Below are 17,310 nucleotides of genomic sequence, written 5' to 3' on the forward strand. Positions count from 1 at the left end.
AAAAAAAGAAATACAAATGTTGCTCAGTGTTAGAGTTCCACCAGGCTAAAGCTCCATTACTATATATATATACATACATACTTGGCAGTGGGAGCCTTTTCTTGTCTTTGAAGGTGGCAAGAAATACTGATTTATCCACATTTCACATTCAAAGGATTTTTCTCCAGTAAATTTTCTACATATTTATGAGGGAAACAGTAGTAACAGTAGACTTTGCCAATTGTTTTCATGAGCAAAATCTCTCTACAGTATGTGTTCTTCAATGGGTGTAAAGATGAGGTGATGTAGCAAAGGCCTTTTCACATTTTTGATATTCATAGGGCTTCTCTACAGTATGCAATTTTTCATGTTGGTGAAGGTTAGAGGATGTAGCAAAGGCTTTACCACATTGTTGACATTCATAGGGCTTCTCTCCACTATGTGTTCTTAAATGATTTTGAAGGTAAGAGGACCGAGTGAAGGCTTTGCCACATTGTTCACATTCATAGGGCCTCTCTCCAGTATGAGTTCTTTTATGTGTTTGAAGGTGAGAGGTCTGAGTGAAGGCTTTTCCACACTGCTCACATTCATAGGGCCTCTCTCCAGTATGTGTTCTTAAATGATTTTGAAGGTAAGAGGACCGAGTGAAGGCTTTGCCACACTGCTTACATTCATGGAGCTTCTCTCTTGTATGAGTTTTTACATGTACGTGAAATTTACTGGATCTAGCAAAGGCTTTTCCACATTGTTTGCATTCATAGGTCTTCTCTCCAGTATGTGTTCTTTTATGGTTTAGAAGACGAGAGGACTGAGTGAAGGCTTTGCCACACTGATTACATGCATAGGGCTTCTCTTCAGTGTGAGTTCTTCCGTGTCTGTAAAGATCACTGGATGTAGCGAAGGCTTTTCCACACTGCTTACATTCAAAAGGCTTCTCTCCAGTATGCGTTCTTCTATGTTTCTGAAGGTCAGAGAACTGAGTGAAGGCTTTGCCACACTGCTTACATTCATGGAGATTCTCTCTTGTATGAGTTCTTACATGTACTTGAAATTGACAGGATCTAGCAAAGGCTTTTCCACATTGTTTGCATTCATAGGGCTTCTCTCCAGTATGCGTTCTTTTATGGTTTAGAAGATGAGAGGACTGAGTGAAGGCTTTGCCACACTGATTACATTCAAAGGGCTTCTCTCCAGTGTGAATTCTGCCGTGTCTGTAAAGATCACCGGATCTAGCAAAGGCTTTTCCACACTGCTTACATTCATAGGGGTTATCTCCATTATGTGTTCTTTTATGGTTTAGAAGATAGGAGGACTGAGTGAAGGATTTGCCACACTGCTTACATGCATAGGGCCTCTTTCCAGTGTGAGTTTTTCCTTGTTTATGAAGCTGATGGGATCTAGCAAAGGCTTTTCCACATCGCCTACCTTCACAGGGTTTCTCTCCAGTATGTGTTCTCTGGTGTATTCTGAATAAACAGGGATGAGCAAATTGTTTCCCACATAGCTTGCATTTAAAACGTGTATTCCCACTCTGCCTTATCGGGTGAGTTGGAAGACTTCTGAGTGTAATGAAGCATTGATCACCTTGTTTATATTCATAGAATTTCTTTCTAGAATGAGTCTCTTCATGTCTCCTCAAAAAAGATGGGAAAGGAAAGGCTTTCCCACATACCTCACACTGAAAAGATTGGCCTCCACTGTGTGTTCTCATGTGTCTTGGAACACCCGGGAGAGAAGAAAAGGCTTCACAACATTTTTGACCTTCATGGGGTTGCCATCCATGAGTTTTTTCATGCCTTTGAATGTCACGGGGACAACTGATGACTTTCCCACACAGTGTACTTTCATGAGGTTCATCTGCAGATTGTATTAACATTTGTCTCTGAACACTTTCAAGAGAAACCAGAGATTGCCTGTACTGTTTAAATCCACATGGCTTCTCTTCACAGTCCTCGTGCTTGTAGAATTTGATTCCAGAGTGAGAACTGGTCTGCCTATAAAGGAAGGAAGGGCACATGAAGTCTTTTGCACACATGATGCAGTCATTTGGACTTACTCTATTACACTCTTTCTATGCCCAGTTAAAAATTGGCATCTCATTGAAAGTTTCCCCAAACTAGCTTCTTTGCCTTTGAATTTCAAGATATAACTTCTTTGAAGAACAATACTCACATTATCAGTGCTTAATTCATGCATGATTTTCTATTTATTTATAGGTTTTAGGCTGACATTACTACTAACATCAGGGAAAGGCTAGAATAAGCTATCATTACTACTAACATCAGGGAAAGGCTAGGTTTTCTGACTTGTACAAAGTGCCTAAATCTAAAGAAATTGAAAGAAAGGAATCTTTCTCAACATAGCTTCCTTATGGCTAATATCCAAATAGTGTTATTCACATACACAATTTCATACCACTTTTTGCATGTCAGCAACTTTGAAAAGACTGAATATCTTTTACAGTTATGTAAATATTTTTGGTAAAAAATTTAAGAAAATAAGTACATTTCAACCTGTGCATATTTCTTTGGTTGGTTTGTTTTAAAATTTATATGATATTCTCAGATTACCTCCAGGATTTCTCTTGTGACTATAATTACCTAAGATTGTTTCCAGAATTTTCGACCTGATCTTCAATGTTCTTGTCATTCCATCTGTTTCCTAAAATGACAAACCAGAAAAATCTTTTTATAAATTTTGAGGAGCTAGTAATGCCTTTACGTGCTCTTTATGCTAAATAATTCACCAACTGATTGCCCTTTCAAATTCTACATAAATGACCAAAATCTTCATGAGTTCTCTAGTTGATTAATTAAAGAATCATCAATATTACCTATAAATGCCAGGTTTCTGAAGACTTCCAGCATCACGTCTATGTAAAGGTTCTTCTGAGATAGATCCAGCAAATCCCACTCTTCCAGGGTGAAGTTCACAGCCACATCCTCAAAGGTCACTGAGATCTTAAAAATGCCACAAATGTGTAGTGTAGTCCAGGATAGACTGACAACTTGATAAATCTACACTTAACATGCATGCTATTCAGATGATTCTCTGACCTTCTGATTAATTCTACAACTTGGTTCATCAAATCTTTGTGGCACTCAGTTCTTCTCAGACATTCCAACACTTGAACTGGGCCACTCGGAAGGCAAAAAGCAAAGTGTTTTATACCCTTCCTTTGGTAAGTTCACAGTAAGTAAGGTGGGCTCCTGAGTCACTCCTCACTTCTGGGTTGGTTGCACCTCTATTACACATCCTAAAAATGTTCTGTGCAGTACAGAACTCATATTAGCACTCCTAATAGTACTTACTCTAAGAAAAGAAAGGCAACTTACTAGGAAATTGCTACAATCATGGATAACAGCATTTGAGAGCAAATTTTCCAACCACAGTGTTTCACTGTGCCTACACAGTTAACATAGACAACATGGTATTTACTCATCTCTTGAAACTTTCTGGAAGTCCATTGTTCTATCTAAAAAGAAATTCCTAGAATCAGCCCTTTTTTTACTCACAACTTCTAGGCATGGGTCACAAAGAAACTTCTCTCATAGACAATATAAAGACAAACTTTCAAACAGGTTGTCAGAATTTGTGAACTGGGGATTGAGCTCATCTATGTGGTTACAGCAAGAGAGCAACAAGAAGTTTGAAGGTGCTGTACTCCAGATAAAGACTTTAGTCAACTAGTAAACAAGTACAATAATTAATGAACACAGAAATTTGATAATTTCTTGTGGTCACTTTCAAAGCACAATGGTGTCATGGAAAGATCACAGGTGTCTTATAAATACCTCAATGGAACAGAGATGTCACCTTGTCCGAACAACAACCTTACAAAGTTTCAGGAGACTCAAAACGGTCTTCTTAATAAACAACAGGAACTACGATTCTAAATCTCACAGCAACAATGGATGTCCAACAGTTGAAAAACTCTTATGAACAGCAGTCAGTTCACTACCATGGGAACTTTCATGTACCTCATGGCCACGTTCTGAACAAAACTCTTTGAGCAAGGAGGGACCACATGTACAATGGATGTCTGTTGTGAAAGAGTTTTCTCGTGCCTGTAATGATGCTGGTGCAAACAAACCTAAGGTGAAAGCATTTCCAGATTGTGCTAAAACAGCAGGGTTGCAACTCAGAATCATCACCTATCTAACACAGTTTGGGTGTTCAACAGGTCACTCCATGTACACCTGTGAGAATGCTGTGAATTCTGTCTGCACAATGACAGAAAAGCCAAAAAGATTATCTACCAGAATGTGCCCCTGCCACTGATACACAACCGTACTCAAGGACTTAAAACAGGTGACCTCCTGAGCAGCATAGTATCAGCAGAGGTGAGGAAGAGACCCAGAGGAAGCTTTCAATGTGCTGGCCTTCTCAGCATGAAAAGATCACAGACACCAGGGGTTTGGATACAGATCACAATGATGGTCCAGGCAAACTGGTATCTAGTTGCAAAGGGCATGACATACCACTATTCTGTAGAAAAAAAAGCCCATTTATTATACATTCAAATGTGAAAGAGTAAAACACTTTTCAGATGCTTACAAAAGGTTTAAACTATTTATTTATTTATTTAGGTGGGGGCAAATTAAAAGAAAAAAAAAATAAGCAGAGATCGAACCCATGGCACTTAACCACTGAGATACATGCTCAGCACACTTTTCCTTTTAAGACAGTACTCACTAACTTGTTCAGGGCCTAGTAGGTGGCTGAGGTTAGCATCTAAATTAATGATTCTCCTCGTTGAGCCTCCCCAGCTGCTGGGATTACAGGCAGGCACCCCTGCACCAGTGAAAAGTTAGTTTCTTTAAAAAACAATAAGATAAACAATTTGATAAAAATGATATGCAGTAAATACAAAGATCAGCATGCATACCAAAATGATGCAACAGGGGGCTGGAACTATCACAGCACTGCAATGAAACAGAACAGAACAGAAAGCCTGGAAACATTTTGATTCTGTCACCAGCTAGAAGGTAATGGAACCCCAAATTACCTAACACAACTATAGCCAATTGATCTTCAAAGAAAGAAAGTCATTTACACCCAAGATTATAGTTATTCCAGGGAGAGAGAGCTGCTGCACACATACCTCCAGAGAAAAGTGGAAACACAAGCAGAACCATCAGAACAAGACATCACCATGGCCAAAACCCTGAAAGGATCCCAACAGCTCCATGAAGCAGTCACAAGGAAGAATGGAGAGCGGCAAGCAAAGTGTGACCTTCTCTAGCCCTTCAGACTGACCCTCTCTGGTACAGGACAGAGGCCTGACATCCCAATGGGAGAGCGTGGTCACTGTCTCCAGAGTGCACACAGCAGATCTGATGTAAGTATGGACAATTGATTCTAAAATCATTAAGGAACTATATTAATGTCTAAAACAAACTCTCCCTCTTCTATTTCAGAACTGATCATTTTGAAAAAGAAGCAGAAATTCCTTAAAAGAAATTAAGTAAACAAACAGCCTGCATTTGAAAAGTAGAGCAAATCATTGTTTACTCTCTCAACCATCAACTAAAATCTGATTAAAAAGAAGCTTCAGAGAGAGAGACCAGACTCCAGAATTCCGGGGTTAAATTTTATATTTATGTATCTGTTTGTTTATATTTTATACCAATGATTGAAACCAGGGGTACTTAACAAATGGGCAATTTTAAAATATTATTTCTAATTTGAGAAGAAAAATTCTAAGTAGCTCAGCACCTAAGATGTTGAGGATGGCTTTGAACTTGGGATCCTCTTGTCTACCACTCCTCAGTTGCTGGGATTCCATATATGTATCACTGTGTCAGCCATAGGCTAAACTTTGCAAATAACTGTCTGGAATTTTTAATGTGCATGGACCTGAAACAAAGCAGAAACATACAAAACTGTCCAGAACGAGGAAGACTCTGCAGTTACACCTGAGACAACACCACAAGTCTGTAGAGTCTGACACCACACAGCAAAGAAGCAGACGGGAGGGCTTCACTGGCCATTCACCAACAGCAAAACACACAGCCTTCTCAGGATCACAGCAACACTCCCCAGAATAGGCCACATTCTGAGCCATAAGCCTCACCTCAACAAGTGCGCAACACCAGTGAAATCCTAAGTATGCTCAAAGAACATGGGAGCTAAGCAGAAATGAGATCAGAAGCAGCTGGAAAGCCTCCAGGAAATGGGAGATGCAACACAGGACTCTAAACAGACTCAGGGGAAAGAGGTGATGCAAGGGAAAACTGGACCTTGTTTAGAAAAAAATGAAACGTAAAAGTCCAACATGGGAAACTGCACCGATCTTGTGTCAGTGGTATCTACAGCATCCAAAACATTATCCAAGGGATCCAAAACACATTTCAGAATAAAAGAGAAAAAAAGCAATCATTAAACCTTCCACTTCAGAAAACCAGAGAATGAAAAGCAAGGTAAGTGTAAATTAACACAGGCAAATAACATAAAAGGTATTGATGAAACCACAATCAGGAAGTCAGCAGTCTGCAAAACCAAGTTCTTCATGAAGATCAGCATCACTGATAAACTGATAGGAGGATAAGGAAACAGAGCACAGGGGTGAGGTTATGGCTCAGTAAAGAGCTTGCCTAGCACCAGTGAAGCACTGGGTTCAATCCTTACCACCACATCAAAGGAAGTAAATAAAACTAAGGCATAAGAAATACTATGACATTAAAGTAAGAAGACAACAGAGGACAGAGAAAGTACACATTAGCATTAAAAGAGCCATTGTTAGCATTCATGGGCAACTTCAAAAATATCATGAACATGTGCTCGATAAAAATTAGATAACTTAGAGGAACTGGCCCAATACTTTGAGAGAAACAATAAAACTTACACAGAAGTACAGATACACAAAAAGATGAGCCCATGCCTACTGAAGAAACTGACTCAATAACTGATTACTATCCAAAACAAAACATAGGGACTCTCAGCGTCTCCAGTTGCTGTGTGCGCATGGAGGACTGAGCTAGCTTGCAATAAACACCTCTTTGCTGCTTAAAAAAACAAAACAAAAACAAAAAAAACATAGGGCTCTGATACATCAGACAGGCTTCCAAAAGGCGCATAGGAACCACCACCAATTTTCTACATTTCTTTTCTAGCATGAAGAAGCAGAGAAAACAAAGGTTTCTTCTGAGGCACATGTTACAATATTAACAAAATGAACATGATAAAATAAGGGAGCTATGAATTACTCCCATGGTCATAAAAGCAAAACACCTCCACAAACATTACTCAACTAAATACAAAAATAAATAAAAAGAATCATGCAACAATTCCATGAGAGAATTACACCTACGCAAGGTTGATTAAAAATTTAAAAACTAATTAACATCATCCATCCCAATAGGAAGCTAAATAATAAATATCATGGTTATATCAATACTAAAGAAAAAAGTCGAGAATAATGAAGAAATATACTGAAGCTCACAAAATCACAAATTTCTTTAGAGAGAGACATGAACCATTACTCTATGTGAAATAAGTCAAAGAATTATGAACATCAACAAGATGATATCACGGTTGTAAAGCACAAGGTTAACAAATAGGAAAATTGTTATACTGATGGTAGCAGCAAGGTGGGCACAGAGGCAATGCCCGGGATCCCTGAACTAGTTGAACTATCTGCAGTGACAAGAGCCAGGAGGATCCCAGCTTTGAGGCCACCATGGGCTGTTTTACGAAACTGTCTCTAAATAAATAAATAAACAAATAAATAAATAGCACTAAAAATGTAGGTTAATGGTAGAGCACTCTTGAGTCCAACACCCAGCACCAGAAAACAAAACATTAGCACAAACATATACGAGTTATATAGCACACATACACAGAAAGAAAGAAAGACTCATATATAAAATTGAAAAAAAAAAACTGTATGACAAAAAGTGCAAGTTTTTAAGGAGAGAAGGAAAGACCCGGCAAATATGTGTAGATATTTCATGTTCATATTTGAGAAGCTTCAGTGTAATCATCAATTATTATCAATGTCAGTTATGGATTCAATAAAATCAAAATAAAATACCTTTTATGTTTCATTTACAGTCATAAAAGGCCCATAACAACAACAAAAAAAAACCCACAATAATGAAAACTAAATCCATACAATGGACATTATCTGAGGTTCAAACTACTAAAAGGCTACAATCATCAAGACAGTGGTATTTGGCACAGTAGAAATATACTCTACTGATATTTGACAAATAAGCAAAGGAGAAATCACTGCAAAATATACTCTCTAGAAAAGTGTTGCCAAAGCACCTGTACATTAGCATGAAAAGAAATGGAGCATAGTTACTTCACAAATGTCACAAAGTCAGCTCCCAGTGGAGACTCGGTTTACAAATATGACACAGGGCTGGAGATGCAGCTTTAGCAAAGCACCTGGCTGGCACTTAGGAGGCTGTGGATTCTCTACTCAAAATCTAGAACTTCATAAAAATAACGCAGAAGTACTTACAAACAAATATGGACTTGGCATGAAAGTTTCATATGCAATATGAAAAACATGATCCGTGAGTGAAACACTAGTAAACAGAACTTTATCAAATTGAAGTTTCCATTTTTCAAAAGATAAACTTAAGAGAATAAGAAGACAAGCAGAAAAACTGGAAAAATGTTTTCAGAACACACAATAACTATGGACTGGTGTTCAACATACATGAACAACAACTTAGTAAGAAAGCAAGCAACCAACTTAAAACTGGGCAGAAGATCTCAAGAGACACTCACACAGGCAGCACAGAAAGACAGTGAAAACATCATCAAGAACTCTTTCCCTGCTCATGTGAATGGAAAGGAGAACAGATACTGTGGAAGACACTCATGTGCTTACAAAATCAATAGTGTGCACTCTACAATTAACTCAGGGGCACTTTTCAAGAAGTGAATGGAAAAACTACAATGTTACTACACAAAGAATATCACACATATAATGAGCTCTCCAGCCTGGAAAGATACAGCACCCTTCAATGCAGATGGGTAAGTGAAAGAAGCCAGTCTCAAATGGCCAAATGCAGTAAGACTCCAAGTCAACATAGTTCTGAAAAAGGCAACCTTATGGAGGAACTAGCATGACAATGGGTGCCAGAGACTTAGGGCATGTGTAGAGAAGAAAGTTTGAAAAGTAAGAAGTGATAAAAAGAAGAATCACAAATTCTCAGAGCAGTGAATCTCTTCTGTATGACCTTGTCATGTAGAGTACATGACACACACAATGATATCACAAAGAGGAGGAAACCTAAGGTAATGTATGACTTGGACTGATGATAATGTGTTGCTTCATTCACACTCTTCATCAAATACACTCAACTGGATCATTAACTAACAGACATCCTACACCAATGCCAGATGTTGAAAACAGTGGAGACTATAAGCTGGATAGAAGGGGTGTATGATACTATGTGTAATGGTTCACTTGAATTGTCGCCTTGAATGGATTCAGAGATGCTGATGATAATGAAACATTTGAGTGCTTCTATTAGGGTGTGACTAGGAGTGACTGCCATGTGGGATACCAAAGTGGAGAACGTCCCTAGATGTGGGCAACATCAACCCACTAGGACACTGGCTTGGATGGAATAAGAGTTGGAAGAACAAGGCAGCAGCATCAGAGCAAGCTGGATTCTTTTCAGACGGCTTTTCCACTGCTGCTGTGATCACCTGAAGATATCAGACTTTCCTTTCTTCACTCTTCTAAAGCAGATTCTGCCAGGATATTTCCAGGGAGTGTCCAAAAGCACTGAATCACAGACTAGGGTACCACCATCAAACCCTCTTGTTCTGAAGCTTAAGTATCTTGGACTGCACCTCTCCTACTTCTATAGCTCTCAAGCCTGAAGATGGCCATTGTGGACTATCCAGCTTCTGGTCATGTAACACAATCTAAAAAACAACTTTTTAAAACTATACTTCCTCTCCATCTGTTCATCTAGAGAACCCTAATACACTATATAAGCCTACAACTACTCTAAGAAATAAACTTAATTTAATAAAAAAGTGGATAAACCACCATACCATAGAATATTCACAAATTATACATAAGAAATAATATTACATAATGGATATATTTTCCATAATAATGCAAGAACAAAGGAAAGTGGATGACATACACACACACACACACACACACACACACAGTATAAAGTAAAGAAAGAAAATGGATTTTCAATACTGTTCTCATCTAGAGAAATGGATAATTTATTTTAAAAGTCATTATAATGGGATTCATCCCAGGGATGTAAGGTTGCTTCAAAACACAGAAATCAAGAAACATAATTCATCCTATTAACAGAATTAAACACAGGAATCATATGATCTCTCAATATATGCAGAAAACGCATTTGACAAAATACAGCACAACTTCACGTTCAAAACACTACAGAAAATAGGGATAGTAGGAACACACCTCAACATTGTAAAACTATATCTGCTAAATCCAAGGCCAGGATCATTCTAAATGGGAAAAAAATGAAAGCATTCCTGATGTAAATGGAGCAAGATAAGGATGTACTTTTTCACCACTTCTATTCAACATCATCCTTGAAACTCTAGTCAGAGCACTTAGAAAAAAAGAAATGAAAGGAATACAAATAGGTAAACAAGAACTCAAACTATTAATATTTGCTAGAGACAGGATTATATATCTAGAAGGTCCAAAAAATTCCACCAGAAAATGTCTAGATTTCATAAATGAATTCAGCAAAGTAGCAGGATATAAAATCAACAACCATAAATCGAATGCATTCCTATATATCAGCAATGAATCTTCTTAAAGAGAAATTAGAAAAACTACTCCACTCACAATAGCCTCAAAAATAAAACTAAATACCTGGGAATCAAGCTAACAAAAGAGGTGAAAAACCTCTGATTTAAAATATAGAATACTAAACAAAGAAATTGAAGAACACCTCAGAAGATGGAGAGATCTCCCAAGATCCTGGATAGGCAGAATTAATATTGTCAGAATGGCCATACTACCAAAAGTATACAGATTAATGCAATTAACACAATTCCCATTAAAATCCCAATGAAATTCTTCATAGAAATAGAAAGAGCAAACATGAAATTTATTTGGAAAAATAAGAGACTCAGAATAGCTAAAGAAATCCTTAACAAGAAAAGTGAAGCAGAAGGCATGACAATACCAAACCTTAAACTACACTACAGAGCTATAGGAAAAAAAAAAAAAAAAACGCTGCAAAATATTGGCATCAAAATAGATTTGTAGACCAAGGTACAGAATTGAGGACACAGAGGCAAACCCACTTAAATATAGTTATCTCATACTAATCTAAGGTGCCAAAAACATTCAGTGGGAAAAAAGAGAGCCTATTCAACAAAGGGTGCTGGCTAAACTAGAAATACATATGTAGCAAAATGAAATTAAACCTCTATCTCTGAACCTGCACAAAAATCAACTCAAAGTGGATCAAAGACTTAGGCCCTAAATCAGAGATTTTGTGCCTAACAGAAGGAAAAATAGGCCCAAATCTTCACACCCAACTCACAGCTCACCCCGCGGGACCTGCGACCCAAATCTTCACACATTAGCCTAGGATCTGAGTTCCTTAACAAGAATCCTAAAGCACAAGAAGTAAAATCAAGAATCAATCAATGGAATGGATTCAAATTAAAAAGCTCCTTCTCAGCAAAGGAAACAATAATGTAAGAAGAAAGCCTACATGATTAGAGAAAATCTTTACCACATGCACCTCTGATAAAGAATTAATCTCTAGGATACATAAGGTACTCAAAGAACTTAACACCAAAAAACCAATAACCCAATCAGTAAAGGGCAAAAGAAATGAACAGATATTTCACAGAAGAAGAAATACAACTGACCAACAAATATATGAAATAAAGTTCAACATCCCAGGCAATTAGAGAAATGCAAATCAAAACTACTCTAAGATTTCATCTCAGTACTGTCAGAATGACAATCATCAAGAATGCAGGCAACAATAAATATTGGCGAGGATGTGGGGGAAAAGGTACACTCTTACATTGCTGGTGGGACTGCAAATTGGTGCAACCACTATGGAAAGCAGTATAGAGATTCCTCAGACAACTGGGAATGGAACCACCATTTGACCCAGCTATCCCTCTCCTCAGTCTATACCCAAAGGACTTAAAATCACCATATAGATAGCGATGCAGTCATGTCAACGTTTATAGCAGCTCAATTCACAATAGCTAGACTATGGAACAACCTAGGTTTCCCTCAATAGATGAATGGATAAAGAAAAAGAGGTATATATATATTTAATGGAATATTACTGAACTTTAAAAAACACTGAAATTATGCATTTTGCCAGTAAATGGTTGAAGTTGGACAGTATCATGTTAAGTGAAATTAGTCAATTCTATAAAACCAAAGGCCAAATCTTTTCTCTAATATGTGGATTCTAGTTTACAATAAAGTCACGGGGCGGGGGCACTAGGGAAAAATAGTGTTACCTTAGATTAGGTAGAGGGAAGTGATGGGAGGGGAGAAGAGGGGATGTGGGGATGGGAAAGATAGTAGAATGAAATAAACATTATTATTGTATGTATATGTGTGACTACATGAACAATATGATTCTGCAAGATGTACACTCAGAAAAATGAGAAGTTATTTCCGATGTATGTATAATACACCAAAGTATATAAATGCATCCTACTATCATGTATAATTAAATAAAATTTTTTAAAAATTGAAAAATATAAACTATTTTCTTCAGATATGGTGGTCAGTGCTTTTAATGCTAACAGCTTGAGAAGCTGAGGCTGGAGGATCACAACGTTCAGGATAGGCTGGGTAACATAGCCAGATGCTGTCTTATATTAAAATTTAAAAGGGCTGGAGATGAAGAACAGTAGAATAAATCAGACATTATTACCCTATGTGCATATATGACTACATGACCGGTATGAATGTACATTATGTACAATCAGAAAATGAGAACTTTCACTCTATTTATGTATGATGTGTCAAAATGCATTTAACTGTCATGTATAAGTAACGAAAACCAAGTAAAATAAATAAATAATTTTCTGCAAAAACCAACAAAACAAACAAAAAGGGCTGGGGATGCAGCCCAAGATTCAGAATCCCTAGTACAACTAACCAACTGCTTTATTTTCTTCAAAGCAGTTATTTTACCCAGACACGGGATGTGCCAAGTGATGATTCTTTACCCTCAAGTATGATATTCAGAGACAGAAAACAAATGCTTTCAAAAGTGTTATTCTTGCCAGGGATACTGGAACAGGCCTATAGTCCCAGGGTCTCAGGAGGCTGAAGCAGGAGGATCACAAGTTGGAGGACAGCGTACAAAACACCTGGAATAAGATCTCAAAATTTTAAAAGAGGAAAAATATGCGTGGCTGGGATTTCACTGATAAAGCTTCTCTAGTTTTGATCCCCAATAGAAAAACAAAATATTCTTTCCAATATTTCTCTAGAGGAAAAGTGAAAATTAATAGACTGTGTTCATTTGAAACACAGGAGGAAGAGCAGATATTTATGACGGGAAGTGGAAAAGATGGTGGCATTTTAGAACGCAGGAGGCAACTGCAGTTTGAAAGACCTACAGCAGCTTTCAGGGGAACTAAACTGGGGGAAGGAAAGTGGATTTGCGATCCTGCTTCCTACACGTTTGGAAGAGTGGGGGCGGGCCACCAGCAGGGAGGGGAGGGGAAGCTGGGGACCTGAGCCGCCCATTCAAAAATGGAAGCCAAGGGACAGGGCCCAGGGCCACCTGCCAGTGGGAACTGGGCCTCAGGCTCCGCAGCTGACCTCAGGGACCAGCCCACCCCTAGGGCCCAGAGAGCAGAAGCCCAGGGCCATCCGCCATGGAGGACTAGGCTGCACCCTCTGCACCAACCTCGCGCACCCAACACCCAGCTCACCCCGCGGGACCAGTGGACAGAGGCTTAGGGTCAGTCGCCAGGGAGGTGACTTCAAGGTTCTTGCATCCAGCCCAACCCCCAGGACCAGGGGACAGAGACCCAGGGCAACCTCCAGAGGAGACTCGGCCAGGCTCTGCAGCTCCCCCGTTTGTGGGGCCCCAAGGCAGGTGCTGACCATGTAGCTCCAGCCCTGGACACAAACTCACCATTTTTGTCTTCCTGGGGGACCCCGGGTTCTCTCGAGGAACCTCGGGGAACCAGAGATGGAGGGGGCACAGGCTGCTCAGAGTCACCCAGGCCTTTCTGGCAGAGCACGTGGGGCCCGGAAAGGGAGGAGCCGAGTTGGTCAGGAAGAAAAGCTCGCGAGATTTCCAGAGCCCGCCCTTTCCCATTGTTGTCGGACCTGATTGGACACTTCCACCCCAGCGTGTCTGATGGGCCGCCCTTAGGCACGCCTCTGCATTGTGACTGACAGCTGAGTTTATCCAATCACTACCTAAAACTGGCTAGAGTGGCAGATCCTTGGCCCCAGCCCTTTTCAGGTGCGACTTTTTAGCCAGACTGAGAATGAAACCAGGTGGGAAACCTTTGCTTGGAACCTGGTACAGTTGGGAACCTCTGGGATTGAGCTCTGGCTGAGGGAGACTGCTTTCCCACCATGGGTGATGCCCTGGGTTTTAACCTCACCACAGAAACAAACAACAATTAAAACAAACCAATAAAAAAGGTGACTTGGGGGGTGGCGGAGGCAGGAGGAGCCCAAGGTTCAGGTCAACATCTAAAAACAGGGAGATCCTAGCTGAAATTAAAATAAAGAGTGTTGGGGATCTAGCTCAGAGGTCAAGGCCCACAGGGATTATCCCACAGAACCTCAAAGAAAAAGATACCTCTATGCATATATAGTGTCAGCTGGTGCGACCTCAGGCAACTGAGCAAGACAGTCTCAAAATTCTTGAAACAATATTTAAAGATATCACATCTATCACACTTGTATGATATCTAAAAATGCAACGAGTTTGACAATTATTTCAGTAATTGTCCTCACCTCCTGGCCACTGATCTTATGAGGAGGTAGCCTGAGCAATTGGTGTTGGTGATTTGGCTCAGTGTTCTCTCCCCAGCAGAATGGGGGTGGAAGGAAGGCAATGTGCCCTGGAAATAAAATGGGTGCCTTGTGCTTAATGTAGGTGCTCTACATTAAGACTTTGTGAAGTCTTCCACATGTGGCACACTGTCCCGAATTCATTCTCCCTAAAAATGTCACTCATGGACAATAGAGGCAAGGAGCTAATTACGAAGAGTCACATTCCCACAAGTGTAGAAGAGTGGCCACATGCCAGTTGAGGGCTGAGAACTTCAGGTGCATTTTTTCCACTTTCTGTGCTGGGCATTGAATCCGTGGCAGGGGCACTGTAACCCTGAGCTCCATCCCCAACCCCCTTTTTTATTGTGGTACAAAGAAGGTGGGTGGGAGCATAAATGTAATGGGTTTGAGAATAAACCTCAGGATGGGGACTCCAATTTACTATTGACAAATGAAGCACAAGACAAATAAAAAGATTAGAGTGGGCATGGTTGCACACATCTGCAATCCCAGTGACTCCAGAAGCTGAGGCAGGAGTGTCAGTTCAAAGCCAACATCAGCAATAGCGAGGCAGTAAGCAACTTAGTGAAAACATGTCTCTTAAACAAATACAAAATAGGGCTCGTGATGTCACTCAGTAGCCAAGTTGCTGTGAATTTAATTCCCAGTACCAAAAATAAATAAATAAATAAATCCTAATTATATCATTGGTCTCCTTTTAACTTCCTCAAAAGACATTGAATTACAGAATGCAATAAGTATTCTAGCCAGTTACTGTTTAATCTGGAATTTGACAGCTATAGGACATATAAAAAATAATATGCAAAAATTAAATGAAGAAAAGGATTTACAGCTGTCTGTGTAGGAGGGTGGATATTAACTTTGTTTTTGAAACCAGGGATTAACCTGAGGTCTGCCTAAACCTGAGCCAAATTTTAACTCTTTTTACTTTAATTCTTTTTCTTTTCTGGTTTTTTTTTTTTGTTTTTTTGTTTTTTTGTTTTTTTTTTTTTTTGAGACAGGTTCTTGCTAAATTGTTTAGGGCCTCACTAATTTTTTTTTCTAGTGTGAACAGACCAACACTCCAAACCTCACTAATTTGTGAGGCTCGTTTTGAACTTGCAATCCTTCTAACTGAGGACCTTGTGCACCAGAAAATAAAATGCTGACTGTACTGTTTTCTGTGTGCCTTCTCCCACAAACATTTCATCTTGAAAGACCATCATTAAAACATGTGTCCTTCTCTGTACATTTGTCTCTCAGTCTTTTGTTATAGTTAAAGCTCATCCCGGAGTTTCATAAATTGACTTCCAAACCACTCATGTATAATCAAATCAAGCCTTTATTGAAGCACACCAGTGGCGGCTGACCACAACATAAAGCTGTTTCCCTGATCATCCTGGAACAATTGCAAGAGTGCTTCTTATAAACCTGAAAACTACAGAAGGGACGTTCGGGGGTCTAGCAATGCAAGCAAGCCAGGTTACAGAAGTGGGAGAGTGCAGTCAAGGGGCAGGAAGCCTAACCAATCACAGTTAGCCCAGTCACCCCAGTTACAGAAACAGAGCCCCGTTACCCTAGTTACAGAAACAATACCCCATTAGGTAGTTCCATGTTCTTAAAGGTTTCTATAGCAAAAGGAAAAGAACATCTTTCCCCAGTCATGACTCTTCTACTTGGCATGGTTGTTTTACAGGATGAAGTCATAAAACAAAATGGAGTCACATTTGCTCCTACTATCACACAGCTACAAAAAAAATAAAAATAAATAAGAATCTAATTAGAACTGCTCATCATGAGCCAAGGTGACATAGATTTAGTTACCATTACAGTGGGTACTTGAAGGTTGGATGTCACCCTGTGGTCAGTCAAAAGTTAAGTGGTGGACCTGGGCAGGACTCTCTGAAATCTTGTCTTGAACTCCAATAAAACTGGAGTGCAGAACGGGTACACTCTCCCTCTCCTCTCTGAGAGGACCCAGTCTACACCTTTAGAGTGTCCCCTTCCCCTGTTTCTAGCCCTTCAGTAAGCTCATGTCTATTACTTGGCAACATGTCTCAAATTTTTCTGACTTGCTTCCAAGAATTGAGGTTTGAAGGGGGTCTTCACACTGCCTCAATATCACAGAAGTTGCCAGGTCTGCAACAAGGTCATCTTTGGGTTAGAATAAGTGAGCATATTTGTCACATGATGACACATCTCTAGGCCAATACACCAAAAAAAAAAAAATGAAAGAAAATCATTGAAGAAATTCATTGTTAGCAAACAAAAACAAAACAAAACAAAAATAGAACAGTAGCCTGGAATGGTGGAAACCCTTACAGGGGGATCAAACATTCTAGGCC

At 39.4% G+C, this 17,310-nt stretch overlaps 1 protein-coding gene across 1 annotated transcript; it reads right to left on the reverse strand.

The window, feature by feature from the left end:
* Positions 1 to 259: 259 nt before the first annotated feature.
* On the reverse strand, positions 260 to 14,273 carry LOC139703494 (zinc finger protein 120-like). The gene is made up of 5 exons (XM_071606975.1): positions 14,088 to 14,273; positions 2,813 to 2,939; positions 2,580 to 2,640; positions 1,025 to 1,445; positions 260 to 940 (listed from the first exon to the last, which is right to left on the reverse strand). Exons 1-5 carry the CDS (start codon positions 14,271 to 14,273, stop codon positions 260 to 262), a joined length of 1,476 nt encoding a protein of 491 aa, XP_071463076.1.
* Between the last annotated feature and the right edge of the window lie 3,037 nt (positions 14,274 to 17,310).

The sequence above is a fragment of the Marmota flaviventris genome, chromosome Y (genome assembly GCF_047511675.1).
Source record: "Marmota flaviventris isolate mMarFla1 chromosome Y, mMarFla1.hap1, whole genome shotgun sequence".
NCBI classification, from domain to species: Eukaryota; Metazoa; Chordata; class Mammalia; order Rodentia; family Sciuridae; genus Marmota; species Marmota flaviventris.